The 24,590-nt window shown below is 44.5% G+C and overlaps 1 protein-coding gene across 1 annotated transcript; it reads left to right on the forward strand.

The window, feature by feature from the left end:
* Nucleotides 1-206: 206 nt before the first annotated feature.
* LOC137345999 (zinc-binding protein A33-like) lies at nucleotides 207-8,271 on the forward strand. The gene is made up of 6 exons (XM_068009301.1): nucleotides 207-623; nucleotides 831-926; nucleotides 1,581-1,811; nucleotides 5,327-5,349; nucleotides 6,063-6,172; nucleotides 7,404-8,271. The coding sequence occupies exons 1-6, from the start codon at nucleotides 207-209 to the stop codon at nucleotides 7,946-7,948; spliced, it is 1,422 nt and encodes a 473-aa protein (XP_067865402.1). The 3' UTR covers nucleotides 7,949-8,271.
* Nucleotides 8,272-24,590: the final 16,319 nt, after the last annotated feature.

Consider the following 24,590-nt stretch of genomic DNA (forward strand, 5'->3'; position numbering starts at 1 on the left):
AGATCCCCTTTACCAGGCAACCCAACTTTACAGCATTGGGGAATGAATTAAACTCAATTAGATGGAAAGGGATCGAGTAAAACACATTCAGGTGGAAGGAATGTATCTGATTCATTCCTCTGCTGTGAGTGCACAGTTTGTTAAAAGGAGGGGAAGAGCTGTTGGGTTAATATTAGTAACTGTTCAGGTTCAGGATTGTTTGTTTCATGGCTTGTAGTGCAGAGAATGGGAGTTATGGAGAAGCTCTCATCTGTCCCCTTTGCCTCGGGTTATTTGTTGATCCTGTTCTAGTGGACTGTGAATGTAACTTCTGTCGTTCCTGTATTGTGTCCTACAGGAAGGTGCAGGGAGGGTCTGTCTGTTGCCCCCAGTGTGGTGAGGATGCTGCAGAGTTGACCCTGCAGCCCAACCGTGTATTGAGGAATGTGGTGGACAAGATTCGCAGGCTGACTGGTCCGCAGGAGGTGACTGAGGAGGAGAGACTTCTGTGCCAGGAACACCAAGAGAAACTGACCCTGATCTGTGAGACGGACGGGATGTTCATCTGTCAGGTGTGCAGGGACTCGAAACTTCACAAGCAGCACAAATTTAGAGAGAGAATTGAATTCATCACAACATGCAAGGTATGGGATCTGTTCTCAAAGGTGACAATGGTGATGGGGGGAATGGTGGAAATGTACAACTCAGTCAGTACATGAAGGTGGACTGGGGTCTCCTGTATACTTTATCATGGGGTAATTCTGTCTTCTCTTCTACTTAGTAACTCTACAGAACTAGTCTGGTATCCAGGTATCACAGCTCATTACACTTCCTTCCTGTCTCCACTGCAGAATAAAGGAGTTGCTTTTTTAAACTCACTAAACCAGAAGGTGGTCTCTTTGAAAGGTGCTCTGCAGAAACAAGGACTTGAGATTGCACAAACTAAAGTAAGTTGGTCTGATCTATCTGTGTCCAGAAAATGTTGTAATCTGCAGTCACTTGGTGTGTGTTGCAGACATTAACCTCTGGAACAGCCACATGATAACAGTGCCTACGCTTGGTGCTTTGTGAAGTCCCAAGATTGTAAAAGGTGTAATATCAATGTAAGTTTTCCTTCAATGAGGCAGCCATTTTACATATGCTAGTGAAATAAAAGAATTACTAGTTAAACTGTTTCTGAGGCTGTCTTGAAGGGGGAATGTCACTTGTATTGAGAGGACTCCCTGCTCTTTTCAATTATGCCAAGGGATCCTTAAGATCCAGACAGGGCCTCAGTTGAGTATCTTATCCAAAAGACTACAGCTACACTAGTGCAGTGCTCCCTCAGTCCTGCACCTCCGATCGTGTCATGCTCCCTCAGTATTGCACTGAAGGTCTCGGCCTAGATTATTTCCTCGCGTCTTTGTTCATGGGTTCAAGATCCACTCTACTCGGAGGCTACCAACTGGGCCAAGGCTGCAGGCTGTGGATTTCTCAATTGTTTAGTTTGAAAATGTTGAGGACATTGTAGGATGTTTTTTTAATTGACTCGAAACGAGTGATCTCTCTCAATCCTGTTGAATTCTAAATTTCCTGTGTATATTTGATCCTCTTTCCTCAAGGAAATAGGGTGCAATCTGATCTGCCATGTTGCACAGCAGTTTGCTGACCTGCACCAGTTCCTCAATGACCAAGAACAACAGTTGATGGAAAAGCTGGAAGCTCAGGTGGAAAGTAACTTGACAGGAATGGAAAGAAACCTGACAAAAATGCGTGCGATACTCTTCTCCACTGAGCTGGACATCACTAACATTGAGGCCAAACTGGATCAAAGTGACTTGATGTCTCTGAAGGTACACACTGTACTCTTCTCCCCCTTCCCACCTCCCCTTGATTCTGGTGAAAGGTATCTGTCCCCTCCCAGTGACTCATTACCATGGCGATGGTGGACATCTGTAACTTGGCTTCCAAGTTGCTTGACAACAAAGGAAAACCTAAGCCAGGGTATCTGTTGCTAACGTCCATTGGTTTCATTTAGTTTATATAGTCTGACCTCATTCTTCCTACCAAAATGTATTTTTACGTATGTGTCAAATTTCATCAGCCATGTCTGCCCATTTTTTCTAGTCCATGTCCTGTTACTATCCCCCTTACGCCATCTGTAAACTTTGAAATGATGCCCTATCGATCCAAGTCATCATTCTATGAAAAAGAGCAGGTTCTTGATACTGACTCCAGGGGGACACCACTGTGTAACTTCCCTCCAGACTGAAAAACAACTGTTCACCATTACCCTCTGCTTTCTGTCTCTTTGCCAATTTTATATCCATACACCCACTGACCTTATTAATCCCATGGGCTTTACATTTCTTAGTCAATTATCTGGTACGTTATCAAAATATTCTAAACCTGCATCTATTTTTTTTTCTAATCTAATTACACAATATCAGTAAATCCATCTGAACCCTCTGAGCTGGTGAAAGGGAAAGCCATTTGACCCAATCCAGCTCCAGAATCTACAGTTCTTCACATTGCTGTAATCTCTGATTTGCCTGATCAGTCTGAGCAATAGTTCCTGGCTGTTCCCTCCACCCCTCTGTCTGGAAATCAATTCCATGTGTCCTCTTTGAGTGAAGAACTTCCTGACCATTCGAAATTTAACTTCCCCTGGTTTAACGTGTGTCCCTTTTGTCTGTCATAATTTACCTTGAATACATCCTGATCCATCTCTAAATGTCACCCACTATATCACGAATTTCTCTACTCTCTCTCCTGCTCCTTCCCGACGAGCCTCCAGTCACCAGCAGTTTCCTCCTTCCGTCTCGCCTTTACTGATTTTTTTTTTTGTGTGTGAAGGGTAAAATGGCTTTAACAAGGGGAACAGGAAACGGAGCTGCCGGCCCAGCTTGGCTCCTCATGCTGCCCTTCTCTCCCCGGTGGTCGGGTAACTTGAGCTGCCGACTGTCCCTCGGCTTCATCAGTTACTCGATTCCCGGAGGCGGCGATGGAGGATCCACTTTCCCACAACGCATCGCGCCCGGGAAAAGGCCCCATCGCTCAAGCCGCGCTGCACTCTGGGGAAACAGGTCAGCATTTTGTGACCAACAGTGAGATGAATGAGGACTGATTGCTGTGGGTTGAGAATCAATAAAACAATCCAGAACAGTAGGAGGCTATTTGGCCCATCGAGTCTGTGCTGGCTCTTTCGAAGAGCAATCTAGTTGGTCCAACTCACCCGCTCCTTCACACATTCCTGCCACTTTTCCCTCCGTTAATTATTTCTCTAATTCCCTTTTGAAGGTGACTATTAGGGCAGTGGATACAGATTCATCAGGCAGTGCATTTCAAATCCTGAGCTCTTGTGCAAAATGTTTTTCCTCATGTCGCCCCTGGATCTTTTGCCAATCACCTTAAATCTGTGCCCTCTGTTTATCGATCCTTCTGGCATTGGAAACAGTTTCTCCTGATTTACCTTTTTCATGATTTTAAACACCTCGATCAAATCTCCTTTTAGGCTTCTTTGCTCTAAGGAGAACAACCCCAGCTTCTCCAGTCTATCCATGTAACTGTAATAACTTAATTCCTGGAACCATTCTAGTAAATCTCTTCTGTACATTCACCAAATCCTTCATGCCCTTTCTAAAATGTGGGGCCCAGAATTGGTCTCGATTCTCCAGCTGGGGCCAAACTAGTATTCTATAAAAAGTTTTTAGTATCACTTCAGGGTGAATGGTGTGATAGAATTTTTAACATCCTGATTTTAATTACCGTAATGGGGAGAATGAAGGGAGAGGGACCTTGGAGTCAGTCGTACAGCACAGAAACAGGCCCTTCTGCCCACCGTGTCCATGCCGACCTTAATGCCTATCTATGCTAATCCCACCTGCCTGCATTCATTCCATATCCCTCTATGCCTTGCTCATTCAAGAACCTGTCCAAATGCCTCTTAAATATTGCTACTGTTCCTGCCTCCACCACCTCCTCTGGCAGCTCATTCCAGATACCCACTATTCTTTGTGTAAAATTTACCCCTTTGATCCTCTTTAAACCTCCTCCCTCTCACCTTAAATCTATGCCCTCTAGTTTTAGTCAGCCCTACCATGGGAAACAGACTCTGGCTATCTACCCTATCTATGCCCCTCATAATTTTATATATCTCTATCATGTCCCCTCTCAGCCTCCTTCGCTCCAGGGAAAACAGACCCAGCCTATCCAATCTCTCTTTATAACTCAAGCCCTCCAAACCAGGCAACATCCTTGTGAATCTTTTCTGCACCCTCTGAAGCTTAATCACATCTTTCCTGTAGTGCGGCTACCAGAACTGCACACAGTACTCCAAATGCGGCCTAACCAACGTTATGTAGAACTATAACATGACGTCCCAACTCTTGTACTCAATGCCTCGGCCGATGAAGGCAAGCACGCCATACGCCTTCTTCACCACCCTGTCTACCTGTGTTGCCACTTTCAGGGAACTATGTACTTGCACCCCAAGGTCTCTCTGCTCAACAACACTCCCCAGGACCCTGCCATTCATTATGTCCTGCCCTGGTTTAACTTCCCAAAATGCATCACTTTGCACTTGTCTGCGTTAAATTCCATTTGCCACTCCGTTGCCCCCTTTCCCAGTTTATCTTGGCTTAGCACCACTAGATGAGGACAACACCTCAGCACTGGGCTGTAGTGCCTCTTATTCTGATTTCCAATCTCGAGCCACAACCTTCTGACTTGGAGCTGAGCTGCCAACGTGACATTCCTGAGCACATACCAGCTTTGTGTTGGTCCTGGAAATCTAACCAGATGCTGTGACCTTTTACCACCTAAAAGGACAAGGGCAGCAGACACATGGGAACACCACCACTTGCAAGTTCCCCTCCATCCTGACTTGGAACTATATCGCCATTCCTTCACTGTCACTGGGTCAAAATCCCAAACTCCCTCCCTAACAGCAGTGTATGTGTAGCTACACCACACACTCTAGTGGTTCAAGAAAGCAACTTCTCAAGGGCAATTCAAGATGGGCAATAAATGCTAGCCTTGACAGTGATGCCCACATCCCATGAACAAATTTTTAAAAAGCCAGAATCTGATTCCTGTGTCCATATTAATTCTTAGATTGTTACAATAACTGTGTTCAAAGAGAATTTGATTTGAAATGGAATAATATTGGGCCAAACCAAAGTGAAGCTTCAGTGAAGTGATGAAATCTATTGGGAATGTGTGTCCAGGGTACATTGAGTGTGGAATTGATGAGAATGCACTGTCCCAAGTTGGTTTTCACCTCGCCCAGTTTAATTTACCTAAGTGTGCTTTTGTGTTCCATGAAGCTGCAACAACAAACTAACATTGTTTCTGTTTTCTCTTCAAGGAGATTAGCTCTTGGAGGGACAGGTATGTATTGTCAATAATGAACTATTTCTGATGTAGCAGTTCCACATCCCACTGTGTTCTCTAATCTGGATCCTATAGTGTCAACTCACTTCACAGATAATTTGCCTTCTTATTGCAGGGGTTTACAATACAAGAGTGAGGGGGTCTTGTTGCAATTGTACAAGATTTTGGTGAGAGCTCACCTAGAGTGCTGTGTATGGTTTGAGTCTCTACCAAAGAAGCTATTTGCCTTGGGAAAGGTGGAACAAAAGTTAACAGGATTTAATTTCTGCTATGAGTGTTCTCTTATGAGGAGAGATTGAGTAAATTGGACCCATACACTCTGGAGTTTAGAAAAATGAGAGCTGATCTCAGTCTTGTGCCTCACTGAGGGAGTGTGACGGTGGATGTGGAGAGTCTAGAACTAGGGGGTGTAGTCTCAGGATAAAGGAGCAGTCATTGAGGACGGAGATGAAGAGAAATTTCTTCTGAGGGTTGTGAATCTTTGGACTTCTCTGTCCAAGGGCTGTAGATGCTCAGTTGCTGAATATATTTGACTTTTTTAAATATTGGGATTCTAAGAAATCAAGAGATTGGGTGGAAAAGTTGAGGTTAAGGGTCAACCATGGTCTTCTTGAATGGCAGTGCAGGCTCAAGGGGGTGTATAGCCTACTCCTGCTCCTAGTTCTTGATCTTCTGTCCTTGTGTTCTCTGACGATATTTAATGTTGGCAGGTTTTCTGAAGAGATGCCCGTTGCTATGTCTGGGAATGTGTGCCTGGGGACATACAAAGGACCTTTACAGTATAAACTATGGAGGGAAATGAAGGAAATCCTCCATCCAGGTAAATGAATAAATGGCATTGCCTCCACCAGTAATCCTGTATCCAGGTCAACAGGGGTGATCTAACTCCCAGCCTGTGTTCAATTGTAAATGATTCTTTCCCGAGTTATGACTGTATTCACTTTCAGTGTTTGTGGTTTGACACAGAAACCCTCAACATTCGAGGTTAGGTTGGTGAGGTGGATGAAGGGATGTGTGATTAGGACTATTCCCTCATGGAGGGAGGACAGGAGGGAAAATACCAATATGAATTGACTGGGCTGACTGTAGCTTGTATGTGGGAGGGTGGCAGTAATTTTATTTAAACTCTTTACACTCTAGCATTTAAATACAGTCCCCACTGCTTACAGTTTGTGCTAATGCAGTTTGCCCTCTATACACAGTGGATGGATTGTCCCAAAGTTGTGACTCTAATAAATCTAAACATGGACACATACATTCCTTCGAAGGAACCTGTCTGTCAAACATAGTACTTCACATAGAAATGGCATGCTCTGGCTGAATCTGTGTCACCTGTTTGTTGTAACTTTATCACAACAATGTCCTGCTTAAGGACAACAGAGGACCCTGAATTCTAAAGAAGCTTGGCAGGGGGAGCAGATGATATGACAAAAAGCAAAGATTAAAAATAGTCTATTACTTTAAATGAAGAAAGCTGGTTGGATTATGTGTAGTTGGGCTGTTTCTGCACTGAAAGAGCTGGTGTGTGGAACACATTAAGCGGTGACTTTGTAATTGACGATGGCAGCAATGGAAATTGATCAGTGCTCTTTGCCCAGTTGAAGTGGTGCAGACTGTGTGTCTTTTACTGAGATCTGTGGGGCTGCTGTTCTTCTACCGGGGGCCAGTTTGTGGGGAACTGGGTCACAGCAGTTGGGGGGAAATGCTTGGTGATTTCTGACCCCTCCCCGTACTCAGATTTCTGAGGAACTTTCTTTTTAGTGATCAGAAATGAAATCTATTTTACAATGTGAAGTAGTCTTTTTTTTTAAAAAGTCCTCTTCCAATTTCTCAAATTGGACAGTGTCCTCTCTGACGGGAGGAAAATGATGAAATATTTGTCCTGTAGTCCATCCCCCACACACTCTCTCTCAATTAAAGTGAGACTCACTCCACTCCAGTAAAGGAACAATTGGCTCATTTTCCCCCTCCCCCAAGACTCAATCACTGTCATCCCTTGGTCATCTACTGATGAGGGGAAACTTCAGTAACCCATCAACTTTTTTCTGCAGTTCCGCTCGCTCTGACCCTGGACCCTCAAACAGCAAATCCTTGGCTGCTGCTGTCTGCTGACCTGACCAGTGTGACTGTCATTGATACCAAGCAGCTGCTTCCCGACAGCCCGGCCAGGTTCGACGTGTGTGTCTCCGTCCTGGCCGCTGAGGGCTTCACAGCAGGGACGCACTACTGGGAGGTGGAGGTGAGCGGCAAGTCCAAGTGGGACCTGGGCGTGGCCAGAGAGTCCATTAACAGGAAGGGAGACATTGCTTTGAAACCCGAGAATGGATACCTGGCACTGTCCCTGAGCAATGGAGAGCGGTACTGTGCTCTAACCTCACCGACGGTCACCCCGCTGGCTCTGAGTGTGAAGCCCAGCCGCATTGGAGTTTACCTGGACTACGAGGGAGGCCAAGTGTCCTTTTACAATGCTGCTGACTTGTCTCATCTCTACACTTTTACAGAGACATTTGTCGAGAGAATGTTCCCTTTCTTTTGCCCCTGTTTGAATGACACTGGTGACAATGGTGCTCCTCTCTCACTGATTTTCTTTAGGTGACGGAGTCTTTAATGATCTGTTCCGCTCTAGCTGCTCCTGGCTCGGTTGTTGTGATTTAAAAACACTTTACTGAGAATGTGTAACTGTGGGTGTGAGACTAGGAGGAATGGACTATTAGAATTGTCTTTCTAACCTAATCTGCATTGCCCAATCTCTACTGTGGGAGCCTAGTGGGACAGGGAATGTGTATTGACCAAACTCTACTGTCCATCCAATACACATTCCCTGTCCCACTCGGCTTACACTCATGATGTTTCAGTGTACCTGTGTCAGAGGAATCCCCATCTCTGCTCCAATTAAACAGAAGTTTCATAAATTTCATCCTTGACAAATATATAATTTGCTTCTGGTCTCTTTTCTTTACTCTACATCACCCCCTGTCCCCTGGTGTCCATAAAGACTGGTCAACTATCACAATCCAGTTACTCTTTGCACTCACAAGTAGGCCAGCTACTGAGAACAATGAATCAACAGGCAGTAACCAAGGAGAATGTCTCACTTCCCAGTGAAACAGCATCTGCAATCCCACTCAATTGGTTCGAACTGCACTATATACAGTTTTACACATAACCTAATATTCATGCAGTAATGTTTGTTTGATTTTGGTTTATGGCTATGTGTGCTTCTGTCACACAGACCTCTGCAACCTTTCTTAACCTGGCCAAGTGCCTGTTACAATTAGGTTAAGACAGCCCTTGTACTGGAGGAAACAAGTGTGCAAAGCCCTTAACACAGTTAAAATTACCCTCAATGTCTCTCATATTAAAAACATTCCTAATGTCTCCCTTATCCTGATAACCACCTTTCTCTGTGGCTGCATCAAGCTGTGTGTAGCTGCCCCCCCCCCCACCCCCCCTGCCACTGCACAAATACTAAGTGTCATTATGTGCTGAGGTTCTATCTGTCCCCGGTGTTGTGAAAGATGGGTCTGGCCATGTTGTTGTGGAACGCTCCATTCAGTTGGACCATGCTGTACTACCTCAACTTTGTGGAAATGTTTGTGCAGAAAAATGCCTTTTGCCACAAGTCCGTCAGCCTGTGGTCCACACACCACATCCTGTGCGAAAAGGAGATGGTGGATCCTGTCAGGTGCATTCTGTCAGATGTTTCCCCGAGCCGCGTGTCAAACTCATTTTTGCAGAATGCCTCATTGCAAGACGTTTCACACAAATACCAAGCTGTGGTTTGCCTGGTGCTGTGAAGGATCCTTCCTGCACACTCGGTGTCTCGCTACCTCCGTATGCTGCTCTTGAGGCGGCTGAAGTGGGGATGAGACCATCCCCCCACATCCTTCTGGAAGGTGCCTTCACAAAGCAGGTCTCGAAAGAGATGCAGTGGTTTTTACCAAGATTCATCCTGAGCAGCTCCATAACATGGGATTCTGCTGTACGGGCTGTTCCCAGGGGCACACGTCAAGATAAACATTAACTACTGCTGGAGGAACATCAACTTGGTGAAAGACGCTCTTTGGTCTGCTAACCCTAACGTGAAACTTGCTGGTCTTCCGGTGTAAAAACTGTTGATGAGCGAGTGTTGCAGACTGGCGCATTCCAAGGTCCAGGACTATGTGCTGAGGGACACACTAAAGCATAGGGCAGCCACTGCAAAGGCTCAATGGGTAAAGGCCACTGTAAGGTCCTCCCCTCAAAGTGAACTGAGGGACTGGAGGCGGTGTAAAACCTCTATATGCAGCAGCGAATGTTTGACACGAAAGGTAAATGCACATTGTAAATATAACCTGTAATGGAAAGTGTCGAGAGGCACCTCATGTACTGTATTGAAAGAAACTGATCTGTATTGCTCTTTATGTAATGTACTGAATTGAACCAGTGACCTAAGGATAACTTTAGTTTACTTTCCGTTCTTTCCTGTGTACCTGCTAACACTGCAGGATGTGAGCTGCCATTCACCACTCACTGTTTGGGCCAGTGGTGCAATGGAAAACATATCTGACTATGGATCAGAAAAGTGCAAGTTCAACTCCTACCTGGCTCGATGATTTGTGGAAAATTTGCATTCTGACTTCACACAGTCTGCAAGCTGATCTACCTGGTTGTGCTGCCTGATCACTTGCAGTGCAAGTGCCTTCTTCGTGTCATAAGCAGCGTTTCAGACTCAACATGTGAAGTTCCTGAATAAAACTCCTCAGTAAAGTATCCAGTGTTGTAAAGCTTTCTTTCCCTTCTCTCACCTCAGCTCTCCATCCTTGCTCCATATAAAAAGAAAGAATCCTTGCTTACTATAACACACCAAAGGATTTGATGCCTCTCGACCTCTTCGTCCCTCAGACCGTGGAAACACTTTGGAAGGAAGTACATGCACTGACACCTGACACCACTGCTGTGTCTGATCAATTACCACGAGGTAAAAGTATAATGGAGAATGTGGATATCAATCCCACTACCGCTCACAGACAAATCGAGTGCTCTATCATTTGAGCTAACTCCCTGGTCTGTGTTGACACCTCACCCTAACTTGTTTCACAGGAGCCCCTCAGCATCCACCTCCATGTTGCTCTGTGACCAGCAGTGAAATCCTGCTTCGGGTTGACCCGCTGTCTGAACACATGAAATATTTTGCTCGGTGGCCGAGCACCAGCCAGACGGAAAGACACAATAACGATGGAAGAAGCCGAGAAGAGCCCGAACTTGTGGAAGGGAAGTGAGGTGACTGGAAACTAACAGCTGCCCTGAGTGTGAGGGAGCAGTCGAGAGCCCTGTCTGATTGACAGAGACTTCTTTTGCTTTCAAGTGAGTGCTGAGTGTTTGGATGAGTTGCTGCTCAAAGGAGCCCCCTACTGGCCAGCAGATGTAACTGCCGAAGTGAACCAGCTGTGTGCAGGCTGTTTTCAGACAGGAAAGGAGGGCTCCTGCACCTTGACAGCAACAGGTTAAACCGCAATCTACTTGTCAAGTTAAGAGCACTGCCTTCAGCTATTTGCTGCTTTTACACACTTACTCCAAAAAGACATACACTCCTTTGAGCTGGAATTGATTCAGTGACTGAAGGATAGCTCTAATATAATATAAAATAAAAACAAGAAATGCTGGAAATACTCAGCAGGTCTGGCAGCATCTGTGGAGAGAGAAGCAGAGTTAACGTTTCAGGTCAGTGACCTGATAGCTCTAATTTGCTTTCCAGTGCCGTTCACTACTTGTCAAAGTCAACCATAGAAGGGAAGCAGTGAAAACAATTCTCTTTCCTGATTGTTCACCACATGACTTTCAGAGTGTTGTGTATTCACAGAGTAAAACCACATGAGGTCGTGACAGGGAGCAGCGATGCTGGAACACCTCCAAACAGAGAGGAAGTATAGCAGTGTAGATATTACAATCCAATCAACCAGTTTATCAAAGTATACTACACTCCCGAACACATTTTTTACATTAAATGTAAAATGGTACTTGTATATAATTTCCCAGAATACAATAACAATACTCTGAAATTTAACATGTTGGGTTGCATGCCTGTTATTACTGTAATCACAACGAAAATATATAGAACCAATATTTCCAAAGTAATTTACAAGATAAAAAAAAAAGTTTTCCCTAAACACCAGTGTGTCTTCAACAAAAATATCATCATTGACAAGAAATAATGAAAATAATTACTTATTTCTTCTTCCTTCCTACATACTTTCAATGAACCTATCTGGGTTCTTTCTCTTTCTGTCTGGGTATCTTCTTCCATTTCCATTAGCTTGACTCTGTTCTCCCAACATCTCAGACTGTGGCGACCCTAGGCTTTGACGACCAACTCCACTTAATGGTTGGGACTGTGAAATTGATTGAACCGTCTTAATCAAAGATCCTGCCTCACTTTGTTCTACCAGTGGATTCTGTGATACCGGCAAACTTTCACTTTGTGACTTTCACCTTCTTTCTGTTTTTTGCTGGGGACTGTAGGAATTTGGAGTATAGATGTTTCTCATGCTAACCTTTTTGTCAGATTTCCTTTTTTAAGCAAATGATTTACATGATGCTGGACGACAGTGCAGAGGCGTTGGAGGAGGATGGTGTGGTCAACCATGTCAAAGGCTGCAGACAGGTCAAGAAGGACGAGGAGGGAAAGTTTACCTTTGTCACAGTCACATAGGATGTCATTTGTGACTTTGATAAGAGCTGTTTCAGTACGGTGACAGGGGCAGAAACCTGATTGGAGGATTCAAACATGGTGTTCTGGGAAAGATGGCCATGGATTTGGGAGGTGACAACACGTTCAAGGACTTTGGAGAGGAAAGGGAGTTTGGAGATGGGACGTTAGTTTGCAACGACAGAAGGGTTTTTTTTAGGAGAAGGGTGATAACCGGAGATTTGAAAGAGAGAGGGTCAGAACCCGAGGAGAGGGAACTGTTAACAATATCAGCTAACATGGGAGCCAGGAAGGGACTCGGCCCCCTCCATCCGAGCACCGTGAAGCTGAGGCCGCGGGGCTCCCAGTTTCTGGGCCGAGCCCGACCCCACTCCCTCACCCTGAGTCCTGACTCCTTATCCTAGTCCCTCGGCTGGGCTTGTCCTGACACAGACTGCCAACACCGTCTGACTTGGAGAGAGAGGGAGAAAGTGAAATAGGTGGCAGTGACCAGGTGGGGAATGGAAGGGAGACGGACTCAATAAAGTGCCTTCAGAAAAAAATTAATTCACACGAGAAGATTTCCAGCATTTGCAGCATTTTGGCTTTTGTGCGAACATTTTTGATTTCTGAGTCGATGTGAGGAGCTGAGAATCGAACCAGTGAAGGTGGAGGAGAGACTGTGGCTGCAGTTTCCCCTCCTGTGCTGCAGGGGGTGGTGTTAGTCTCTCCTAGCTTCCCACCCCCTATTCCCGCCACTGGGGATATTTTCACATCCCCAGCGATTCCTGCTGTCATTCAGCTGATGGAAGTCTGGGGATAAATATTTCATTCATGGTCTGGAAACACTGGGACCCGCCTCTGGGCTGCTCTCAGTTGTTTTGTTTATTTGTTAATTGAATAATTGATGTAACTGGATATTTCACCACACTCTTGACCTGCTCTTTGAACTTGGACTGAGTCACCACATAAGCGCGGCACAGTGGTGCAGCCTCACAGCTCCAGCGACCCGGGTTCAATTCTGGGTACTGCCTGTGTGGAGTTTGCAAGTTCTCCCTGTGTCTGTGTGGGTTTCCTCCGGGTGCTCCGGTTTCCTCCCACAGCCAAAAGACTTGCAGGTTGGTAGGTAAATTGGCCATTATAAATTGCCCCTAGTATAGGTAGGTGGTAGGGAAATATAGGGACAGGTGGGGATGTGGTAGGAATATGGGATTAGTGTAGGATTAGGATAAAATGGTCGGCACAGACTTGGTGGGCCGAAGGGCCTGTTACAGTGCTGTATCTCTAAACTAAACTAAATGTAGCAACTTAAATTCATCAGCATAAATAAGACTTCTTGAAACATGTAAAGAGAATCATAATCAAAGTGGTCAGCGATGTTAAAGTAATGTACAACATACACCAACCACAGAAGTATGAAGTTGCCAGATATGATGAAGAGTAAAATTACAGACTTCCTTCTGCTCTCCATCTCTGGGTCACTGCGATTCTCTCCCTTGCTCTGACCCCTCAGTCCCTTACGGACTCGACTGGCCACTAAAATGTGTCTGACTGTCAGAGCGTTGAGCAACAGGATTAAAGCAAATGGGATCAATGGGGATAAAACCATATCAAACCAGTCAAATCCCACCCATCCGGGCTCAGTATAATTCTTGGCTTTCTATAACAGCCCCACGGTATATCGTCAATTATCCGTCCAGGTTCATATGTCAAGTAGTTGGTGACATTTTTTAAACAGAGCAGAATGCAGGTTGTTGCTGGAACCACAGCCGCAGTTTCAAAGGTGAAAGTGGCGGTGAACCAGACAGAGCAGTCTGTGGCTGCACAAATCAGGACAGTGTGAACACAAACACCCAGGGCTGATGTCCAGGAACAATTCCGGTGAATAAAACTAATTGATTTTGAACAGTCTGACCCCAGTGATAATGACCAGTAGATCCGCCGTTGCCATGGCCACCAGATAGCGAGTGGTACAGGTGGAGAGGCCGCACTTTCCCCGGGACAGGATCACAATCGCCAGTAAATTATCTGTGAGAGAGAAGGGAAAAGAGACTGAAAATTACTGATCAAACATTCTCCGTGTCTGACCCAGACAGTAAGGGCAGGATTTTAGCAACAAAAACAGGAGGGATTGGGGGCAGGTCAGAGGTTAAAATTTAAAAATCTCAACCCCGACCCCAAGGGATCTCTGACCTACCCACTCCCCGGGATACATACAAACATTCTAATTCAGAGCAGGAATAGGCCACTCGGCCCCTCAAGCCTGCTCCACCATTCAATAAGTTCATGGCTGAACTGATCACTCCACATTTCCACCTACCCCCGATAACCTTCCACCCAGTTGCTTATCAAGAATCTATCTACCTCTGCCTTAAAAATATTCAAAGACTGCTTCCACCGACTTATGTGGAAGAGAATTCCAAAGACTCATGACCCTCTGAGAGAAATAATTTCTCCTCATCTCTGTCTTAAATGGGAGACCCCTTATTTTTAAACAGTGACCCCTAGTTCTAGATTCTCCCACAAGGGAAAACATGCTTTCCACATCCACCCTGTCAAGGATCTTGTATGTTTCAATCAAGTCACCTCTTACTCTTCGAAATTCCAGCAGATACGAGTGTAGCCTGTCCAATCTTTCCTCATAAGACAGCCCACCCATTCCAGGTATTAGTCGAGTAAACCTTCTCTGTACTGCCTCCAATACAATTACATCCTTCCTTAAATAAGGAGACCATTACTGTACACAGTACTCCAGATGTGGTCTCACCAATGCCCTGTATAGCTGAAACATAACCTCCTTACTTTTGTGTTCAATTCCCTTCATGATGAACAATAACATTCTATTAGCTTTGCTAATTACGTGCTGTACCTGCATACTAACCTTTTGCGATTCATGCACTCGGACACTCAGATCCGTCTCCATCTCAGAGCTCTGCGATCTCTCACCATTTAGATAATCTGCTTTTTTATTCTTCCTGCCAAAGTGGACAATTTCACACTTTTCAATGTTATACTCCACTTGCCAGGTCTTTGTCACTCACTTAACTTATCGATAACCCCCGTATGTCCTCTTGACAAGTTATTTTGCTACCTAACTTTCCTACGTATCTTTATGTCATCAGCAAATTTAGCCACCATACCTTCGGTCCCTCCATTTATATAAATGTAAAAAGTTGAGGCCCCAGCACAGATCCCTGTGGCACACCACTCATTACATCTTGCCAACCAAAAAATGACCCATTTATGCCTACTCTCTGTTTCATGTTAGCTAGCCAATCTTCTACCCATGCCAATATGTTACCCCCTGCACCATGAGCTTTTATTTTTTGCAATAACCTTTGATGTGACACCTGTAGACCCAGTAAAAACACATACAGTAAAAACATATAAGAACTTAGTTGAAACAAAGGGCTAATTACACATAATTACACAATGTGTCGAAACATAGGAGGGTTGGGTCGCCAAGGGCTCAGAGAACAGAAGAGCAGTCGCAAGTCCGAGACTGATCTCCTCGTGCCTTGGCGGGTAGTGTACTGTGCAAGTAGTGAGAGCTTGTACTTTGATGATTGTTGATACTGTGAAAGTTAGTGAGAGCTTGTACTTGATGATTTAGTGTGTGAATAAAATATTGATATACCTTTCACCAACCAGCTTCCGTGGATTCTTTAAGAGTAAGTGCAGATTAGGCACAACACACCTTGTCAAATGCCTTCTAGAGATCTAAGTATAATACATCCACTGGTTCCCCTTTATCCACAGAACATGTAACTGTCTCAAAGAAGTCCAATAAATTGGTTAAACATGATTTCCTTTTCACCAGACCATGTTGACTCTTCCTGATTACCGAGAATGTTTCTAAATTCCCTGCTATAACGTCTTTAATAATAGCTTCTAACATTTTCCCTAAAACAGGTATTAAGCTAACTGGCCTATAGTGTCCTGCTTTCTGTCTCCCTCCCTTTTTGAATAAAGGAGTTACATTCGCTATTTTCCAATCTAACGGAACCTTCCCCGAATCTAGGAAATTTTGGAAAATTAAAACTAACACATCAACTATCTCACTAGCCACTTCTTTTAACACCCTAGGATGAAGTCCATCAGGACCTGGGGACTTATCAGCCCACAGCTCCCACAATTTGCTCAGTACCACTTCCCTGGTGATTGTAATTTTCTTGAGTTCCTCCCTCTCTTCCATTTCCTGATTTACAGCTAATACTGGGATGTTACTTGTATCCTCAATAATGAAGACCGATGCAAAATATCTGTTCAATTCATCTGCCATCTCCTTATTATCCATCATTAATTCCCCAAACTCATTTTCTATAGGACCAGTACTCACTTTGTTAATTATTTTCTTTTTTAAATATCTATAGAAACTCTTACTATCTGTCTTGATATTTCTAGCTAGCTTTCTCTCATACTCTAATTTTACCTTCATTATAAATCTTTTAGTCATTCTTTGCTGTTTTTATATTCTGTCCAATCTTCTGACCTGCCTCCAATATTTGCACAATTATATGCTTTTGCTTTAAGTTTGCTCCTATCTTCAACTGTTTTAATCAACCACAGATGGCGAGTCCCAGCCCTGGAATTTTTCTTTCTCATTGAAATGTATCTATTCTGTGTATTCTGAAATATCCCCTTAAATGTTTGCCACTGCACAGATTGGATTGGGATTGCAGTCCCAGGATTGGACCCCCAGGATTGGACCCTCCCCCCCAAGGGTCAGCCCCCCCCCCCACCCTATGTTTGGAGTCTCCTCCTTAGATGCAACCCCCACCCCACTCCCACGGCCTGGGCCCCCTCTCCTGGGATTAAACCAACCTCCCAAGTTCGGATCCCCAAAAAATCAGATTTCACCATCGTGTCTTGCATCAGACACTCCCCCTCCCCTTCCCCTTCCCGTCTTCCTCCCCAGACTCAGACCATGCTGCCAGATGTGAGACCCCTCCCCGGGGCTGAGGATCAAACCCTCGCCACAACAGTATAACTTCATACAAGCTTTTCCTGTTCAAGAGCAGGGATTTATTTTAAAGAGAGGTAATAGTTGTCTGGTTTTTTTTTCTTCTGATCTCCTGGCAGGTCCATATGGAGATTCCAACTGCCTTTTTTAGTCCACAAAAAAAACATCTTCTGACAGTTCAAAGTGAAACCAAACTTTTTCCAGGCAGGGCTCATGCTAATCATAAATTCTCTCTTGTCACAACAAAGAGTAGCTCTTAAGTCAACCCCCTGTGGTGTTTACTTGAAATCAGCTGCCTTCCAGTAAAAACTTGTTGACTGGTTAACATTTTGTTGAACTTCCTTTTTCAACAAACACCCAAAGTTCAGCCTCTTCAGTTTAAAAATATAGATTCCAAATTTTAACAAAATATCTGGAAATTCCATAACACTACACTCAGGATATGCAACATCATTCTACAGAGGATTTGAATGTTGAAATAAGGCTGTCCTGTTTAACTGTCAGCAAATAATTAACATCTGTTTCTGTTGGAGCAGTTCAATAGGAGACAGAACAATAGCAATGCATTGCACTTTATACACTTATTGTCAGATATCAGCAAAACCCACTTTGCAATCAATTGCATTGTTAAAACAGAGAGGCAGTTTCATGTAATGTAGACATCAGATACCAGAAAAAATGACTTCAAAATAGAACTGCATTTTACCATTATTCTCAGTACAATTCTACAGTGACAGATACACCCAGTAATACAAGGTCACTGGGATCAGGTGATCCACTCCGGTTAGTGACCCACACTCAGTTTGATTTTACACTGACTGATGCTCCCACTAATACCTTCACTCAGAGAGTTGCCTTCACTGAGGTCTAATTCAGCATTACACACCATTCCACTAAATGCAATAACTTGATAATTCAGAGAGCCTGTCAGTTACAAACAGAGGTTTATTATCAGCTGAGACAATGGAATAAAACTGCAGAGATAAGTCAGGATATTTGACGTCAGGAAATGATATCACTGATCGGGTGTCTGTATAATGGTGACCACTAGATCAGCATTTAACATTATCAGTCAGAGAGTAAAACCAGAGACCAGCTCACACACAGTTTTACACAACTTCAATGGTTATAGTCTTTTACCAGCAACAAAAATGACAGCAAGGATTGAGTACTATATTTTCAAGAAACTGTAAATTGGTCAATACATTTTCTGTGCTGCAGACAATCTCTCTGCATTAAACTCTGAGGTGACACATTGCCAGAGCCTGTAATTTATACCCTGTGGGATCTCCCCGGGGATATTGAGGTTGACACATTGTTCAAACTGTTTTTTTTTCAATTGAACAAACAGATTATGACATCGAGTTCAGTCCTTGTTGTGATAGAATATATTTATTTCTGAGATTGAATTGGAAAACCCCAAAGACTGGACAATTCTGATCACATTAATTAACTAATGAAAATTGGAAGCTGTATTCTCCCAGCAATGAGGTTGTTCTTTCAAACACCATCAGTCCCATCTCTAGATCTCATGTTGTTTCAGTGATGTCCTTCACTCGACTGTGGTTCGGGTGGTGAAGAGCAGATTGTGGCCATCGTCCATCTGGGCCTTGAGCTGCAGGCTCTCATTGTAAAGCACAGAGAACTGGGACTGCAGGCAGTGAAACTCTGGGGAGTCCTTCACCATCTCACTGGCAAGAGTGTTCAGCTGTTCCTGTAGAAGGGAGAGTGGGGAGGAGTCACAGGACAAGGAAAGGGTTAACCAGAGAGAGAGATTCACTGCCCCAAGCCATGTCTGACAAATCAGAGTAAACACAGGGACAGGAGGAGGTCATTCAGTCCCTCGAGCCCGTTACACTGTGTTAGAAACTCCTTTAAAACACAAGTAAATGATTCCTCATCATTCAGGCTTGAGTGTGTTGTCCAATTGCAGCTTTGTTACTCAGGCACCCATACCAAGAACACTATCAACACTAATAACTATTATATTATTCAATTAATTCATACAATCTATTTCTTACAAACCCTAGGTGATAAAACTTGTAGATGTTGTCCCTTTGATCGTCCTATGAGTTCTCCCGATGTTGTCTCTCCAGCTGTCCTGTGTGTTCTCCCTCCAAGAAAGGGTTGTCTCCTGATATTTCTGTATCCTTTCTTTGTGAGTTCTATCACATGTTGCTCAGAATATGTATTGAAGTGAGTTCCTGCTCACCCAACCTTCAGACTTGAATAATGGCTATCTTGCTGGCTTAACTGTTGAGCAGTTAATTTTACTAAAGGACCAGGATGACCTAGACAATCCCAAATAGTTAAGTGATACTGCTTGGGTGCTTCCATTGTTCTGGTTAATATCCGATACTCACACCTTGACATGGGATGCAGCCAACATGTCTGCTATTGTTGCTACTTACATTGTTCTGAATAATCTCTGTTAACCCAAATCCAAATTCTGATAATCAGATTAACTTTGGGACTCAGGCAAATTCTAACATTCCCCCCTCATGAAACTTAGTTTTTAAATTCTGGTTCATATATTTTGCATACAGCTCTCAGCCTGATCACCTTGAGTCTATAAACTTACAAATAATACAGTATCTTGCCGGACCTGCAGCTGATCTTCCAATGGCTGACGCACGCTGTCTATACGTAACCAAGCAATAATGACAGTGATGGTCAACACAACTGGAACAACTAAGAAAACATAAGAAAGCAAATGAGCCCAGATGGATTGGCCCACATTATATACCATTTCCTACCTTTTGTGGTCTCCTAAAATTTTGATTCCTTTCTCGATATCTTTATTATCCTGCTGCATATGAACCAAATGTTCTTGTGTGGAAGTTGTAGTTGAAGGATTGACTTCAATCTAAGTGAAATGGGAGGAATCGGGTGACCAAAGTGGACACTGACCTTAGGGCTTCCTCCTGAAGGGGCAGCTCCAACTGTATTTCTGTAACATTGTGCAGGTGAACTGGTAATAACAGTTTTCTTCTGACTTTGACTGGTTCAACTGGGGAGAGACAGAACATGGGGCTGTTAAGGGGGCAGAGGGTTTCCCCGTGGTATAGGTGTGAGGTACTGGTTGTAACGCAGTACCTTCCCCTGTCCACCTAGGCAGTTCCTGCCTGACTGGGACTCGATTGGCTTACATTGACTGTGCAGTTTGGAGAATGCTCATCCAATGTGAACCCACACGTGGGTGTAGTATGGTGGTACATGTCACACCTACACACACCTCTCGTTTTCAACTTGTCAGTAACACTTCCAAGTCTGAGACTAACCACGTGTTTATTTTGATAATCAACCATTGAGGATGGTCCCGAGATTCCTTAAAGATAATATCGTCATGGGAATGTTCAACAATTCCCATGGATTCTACCTTATACAGCAGAGGAGGTGCTGAAGAGTTCACGATGATTGGGACTGAAATTATCACTGGAACCAGGTCGTTACTGCCCTGAGAGTGACCTTGTTCATGGATTAGATCCCACTTTGGTCATTGAATTTGGTTAAAAGCCCCTTCAGTTGCCTCCACATGACTTCATCATGTTCCCACATAGACTCGACATCTATACGATTCAGGCCGGCCACACCGGCGGTGGCTCCTATCCTCACCCATTCGGCTAAAACTCGTTTGTGTTGGGTCTTCAGCCCTTCACCCATGTCTGAGTCAGGGCTCCTCCAATCTGTCCTGTGGTTCCTCACCTGCACCTCCCCGAACACTTCATTTAACATGAGGTGAAACAAGTTCAGGTAGTTACTGTGACACAATCCGTCAGGCAGATGCAGAGAGGTGAAATTAAAAACAACCAGAATAATTTCAAAGTGCACGTCATTATAGAGCAAATCACCTGATTCCATCACTTCTAATCCATTTGTTTGTGGATTAGGGAGTAACACGGGACAAGAGGGAGCCGGACTTCCAGCAGTGATTTGACCTGGTTTCCCAATGGTCTCCAACCTCACCTGAGAGCTGACATAGACACTGTCATCACCCGGTTCACAACGGACGTTACCACTGTGTCCATTCCAAAACTGGGACCAGTTTAATGTTTGAATTAGTACCAGGCCATTCTTTCCATCAGATTGTCTGGATATTTTGCCCTTATAGGCACCCGACATTCCCTACAGGAGGGGCAAACATGCTGAATTGGTTTGAAACCACCGCCACTGATCCCCACCGCTGTTCCGTTACCATTACAAATACATTTTACCCGAATCCCATTCCCTTCCTCCACACATGCACCAATAGTTTGATTCCCATCCAAAAGTTCCTTCATGTAACCAGGACTTGCCACCTTCCACTGTTGACTCAGTCGTTCCTCGATTTCTCTCACCCTTTCTTGAGGAGTACTTAAGGAAGTGGCCCTAGAAATAGTGGATGCATTGATGGTCATCTTCCCAGATTCTATAGACTCTGGAACAGTTCTTACAAATTGGATTATAGCTAATGTAACCCCACTATTTAAAAAGAGAGGTAGAGGGAAAACAGGGAATTATAGACCAGTCAGTCTGACGTCGGTAGTGGGGAAAATTCTGGAGTCCATTATCAAAGATTTTATAGCAGAGCCCTTGGAGAACAGTGGTAGAATCGGACAGAGTCAGCATGGATTTATGAAAGGGAAATCATGCTTGACAAATCTACTAGAATTCTTTGAGGATGTAACTAGTAGAGTTGATGAGGGACAGCCAGTGGATGTGGTTTATTTGGACTTTCAGAAGGCTTTCGACAAAGTCCCACATAAGAGATTAGCATGTAAAATTAAAGCACATGGGATTGGGGGTAGTGTATTGCGATGGATAGAAAATTGTTGGCAGACAGGAAACAAAGAATAGGAATAAACGGGTCTTTTTCTGAATGGCAGGCAGTGGCTAGTGGGGTACCGCAGGGATCGGTGCTAGGACCCCAGCTATTCACAAAATATATTAATGATTTAGATGAGGGAACTAAATGTAATATCCCCAAATTTGCAGATGACACAAAACTGGTTGGGCGGGTGAGTTGTGAGGAGGATGCAGAGAGACTTCAGGGTGATTTGGACAAGTTGAGTGAGTGGGCTAATGCATGGCAGATGCAGTATAATGTGGATAAATGTGAGGTTATCCACTTTGGTAGCAAAAACAGGAAGGCAGATTATTATCTGAACGGCTATAAACTGAGAGAGGGGAATATGCGATGAGACCTGGGTGTTCTCGTACACAAGTCACTGAAGGTAAGCATGCAGGTTCAACAGGCGGTAAAAAAGGCAAATAGTATGTTGGCCTTCATAGCGAGAGGATTTGAGTACAGGAGCAGGGATATCTTGCTGCAATTATACAGGGCCTTGGTGAGGCCACACCTGGAATATTGTGTGCAGTTTTGGTCTCCTTATCTGAGGAAGGATGTTCTTGCTACAGAGGGAGTGCAGCGAAAGTTTACCAGACTGATTCCTGGGATGGCGGGACTGATGTATGAAGAGAGATTGAGTCGGTTAGGATTATATTCACTGGAGCTCAGAAGAGTGAAAGGGGATCTCATAGAAATCTCTAAAATTTTGACAGGACTTGACAGGATAGATGCAGGAAGGATGTTCCTGATGGTGGGGGAGTCCAGAAACGGGTAATAGTCTAAGGATATGGGGTAAACCATTCAGGACTGAGATGAGGAGAAATTAATTCACCCAGAGAGTGGTAAGCCTGTGGAATTTGCTACCACAGAAAGCAGTTGAGGCTAAAACATTGTATATTTTCAAGAAGGAGTTAGATATAGCTCTTGGGGCAAAAGGGATCAAAGGATATGGGGGGAAAGCGGGAACAGGTTACTAAGTTGGATGATCAGCCATGATCATAATGAATGGCGGAGCAGGCTCGAATGGCCGAATTGCCTACTCCTGCTCCTGTTTTCTATGTTTCTTCTCTGGTCAGATTGTATTTATATCGTTCATCTTGAGGGTCACTCCGACACCAACCCTTAATCATTGCTGAGTGGCACATATGAAGCAGGCTCAATTCGATTATCACACACATACACCCAACGATTCTCACCATACCTGGGAAGTGATCAAACACAGTATCTGGTTACTGATCAGTCTGTTTACTGTTTCTTCTGGCCTCGCCTCTGGCCCTGTTTTGGCCAGTGTGAGGATAACTGGGGTAAGGGAGAGGGTCCCGGGGCTGTATAGTCACCGGACCGTACCCACACGGGCTGGGTAGTTGGACGGGGCCACAGCTCCCTGTCAGTAATGGCCATTGGTTCATCATGTGGTCACCATTCATCAGCATTATCCAGCATGATCATTTTTAAACTGTCTACTTTCCCCTTAGGTACAGGACCTTTATACAGTTTCAGCTGGTTAACATGGATCCACCAGTCTGCATTTTTCCGTTTGGACCCTGGACAGTGTATTTTATATACTTGTGGATTTAATTAGTCAATGATCGGGTAAGGACGCTGGAACTTTGGGTTCCATTTCCCCTCTTGACGATTGACCCGGGCCATCACCTGGTCTCCCACCTTCACAGATTCCCTTACATATCGTTTTAATTCCTTAATCTCTTTCTGTCAACATTCTACCTCATCGGTCCCTCTTCCTATCAGGCCCTTCCCATGAGGCCTGCTAGATCCTCCATTTGGACATTGGCTGGGAAAATGGCGCCTTTGGCCACAGTTCCAACACCCTGGAGCTGACCGAGCCTGGGTTTTAGGGGAGTGCCGGGCAGGGGGCCCATACTGTGGTCTCCCCTCGGTCCTCCATGGGAGCGATGTGGGACGTAGACCCGGGGGCTGGATCACATGGATCTTTGTCTTTGGGGATTTTACTTGTTCCCACTTCTGGTTTATCCACTCCCTTACCCACTCCTCATTGTGGTTTTTATTGGAGGGATCATAACCATCATTAATCACATTATATCTTTCATACACAGCCCCAATCAGGTATTGAATCCCCTGCTTTACTTCGAACGGATCATCACTATCACGATCGTGCCCGGGAAAGGCTGCCTGATAGTGATTCCATAATCAGTCTGTAAACACATTCGGGGACTCGCTAGCCTCCTGCTTGCATTCCAGCAGGTCCTTTAGGGAGCTGTGATCAGATACTGACCCATGACCTGTGGCTTTCCACACTGTCTCTTTCACCCCTCTCCAGGTCCCAGTGCCTTTCTTAATCGAGGTAAGAAGAGACTTATACACATAAGGATGGCACACATGCAGTACCAATTTCACCCTCTCTCCCTCATCACAATTATGTAAGTCAGCTACTTGCTCTATTGATGTTATACTGGGACTCGGATCCTCCCTACATCTAATCTGTGGGATGTTCTGAGCTCTCTCTTTTAACTGCAGAGCATCAAACAGTACTGTGGTGGTTCCCACATCCTCCCCTCTTTGTGACCTCAAGGGCATCATCACCCCTTTTCCCTCTAAGCCATTGTTATCATAACTCATATTCAGGTCACCCTGTTCTTCCCTTCTACATTCATATTCCCATGTAGACCATGTGAGATCATTGCACGCTATTTCTCCCATGGAACCTTCCTGTTCCCCAACCTGTCACCCTGATACAGTGAACATTAGACCCCGCTGTTGATCCAACTTATCCTTCAACTCCCGACTGCTCCTCCACACAT

The sequence above is a fragment of the Heterodontus francisci genome, chromosome 29 (genome assembly GCF_036365525.1).
Source record: "Heterodontus francisci isolate sHetFra1 chromosome 29, sHetFra1.hap1, whole genome shotgun sequence".
NCBI lineage: Eukaryota > Metazoa > Chordata > Chondrichthyes > Heterodontiformes > Heterodontidae > Heterodontus > Heterodontus francisci.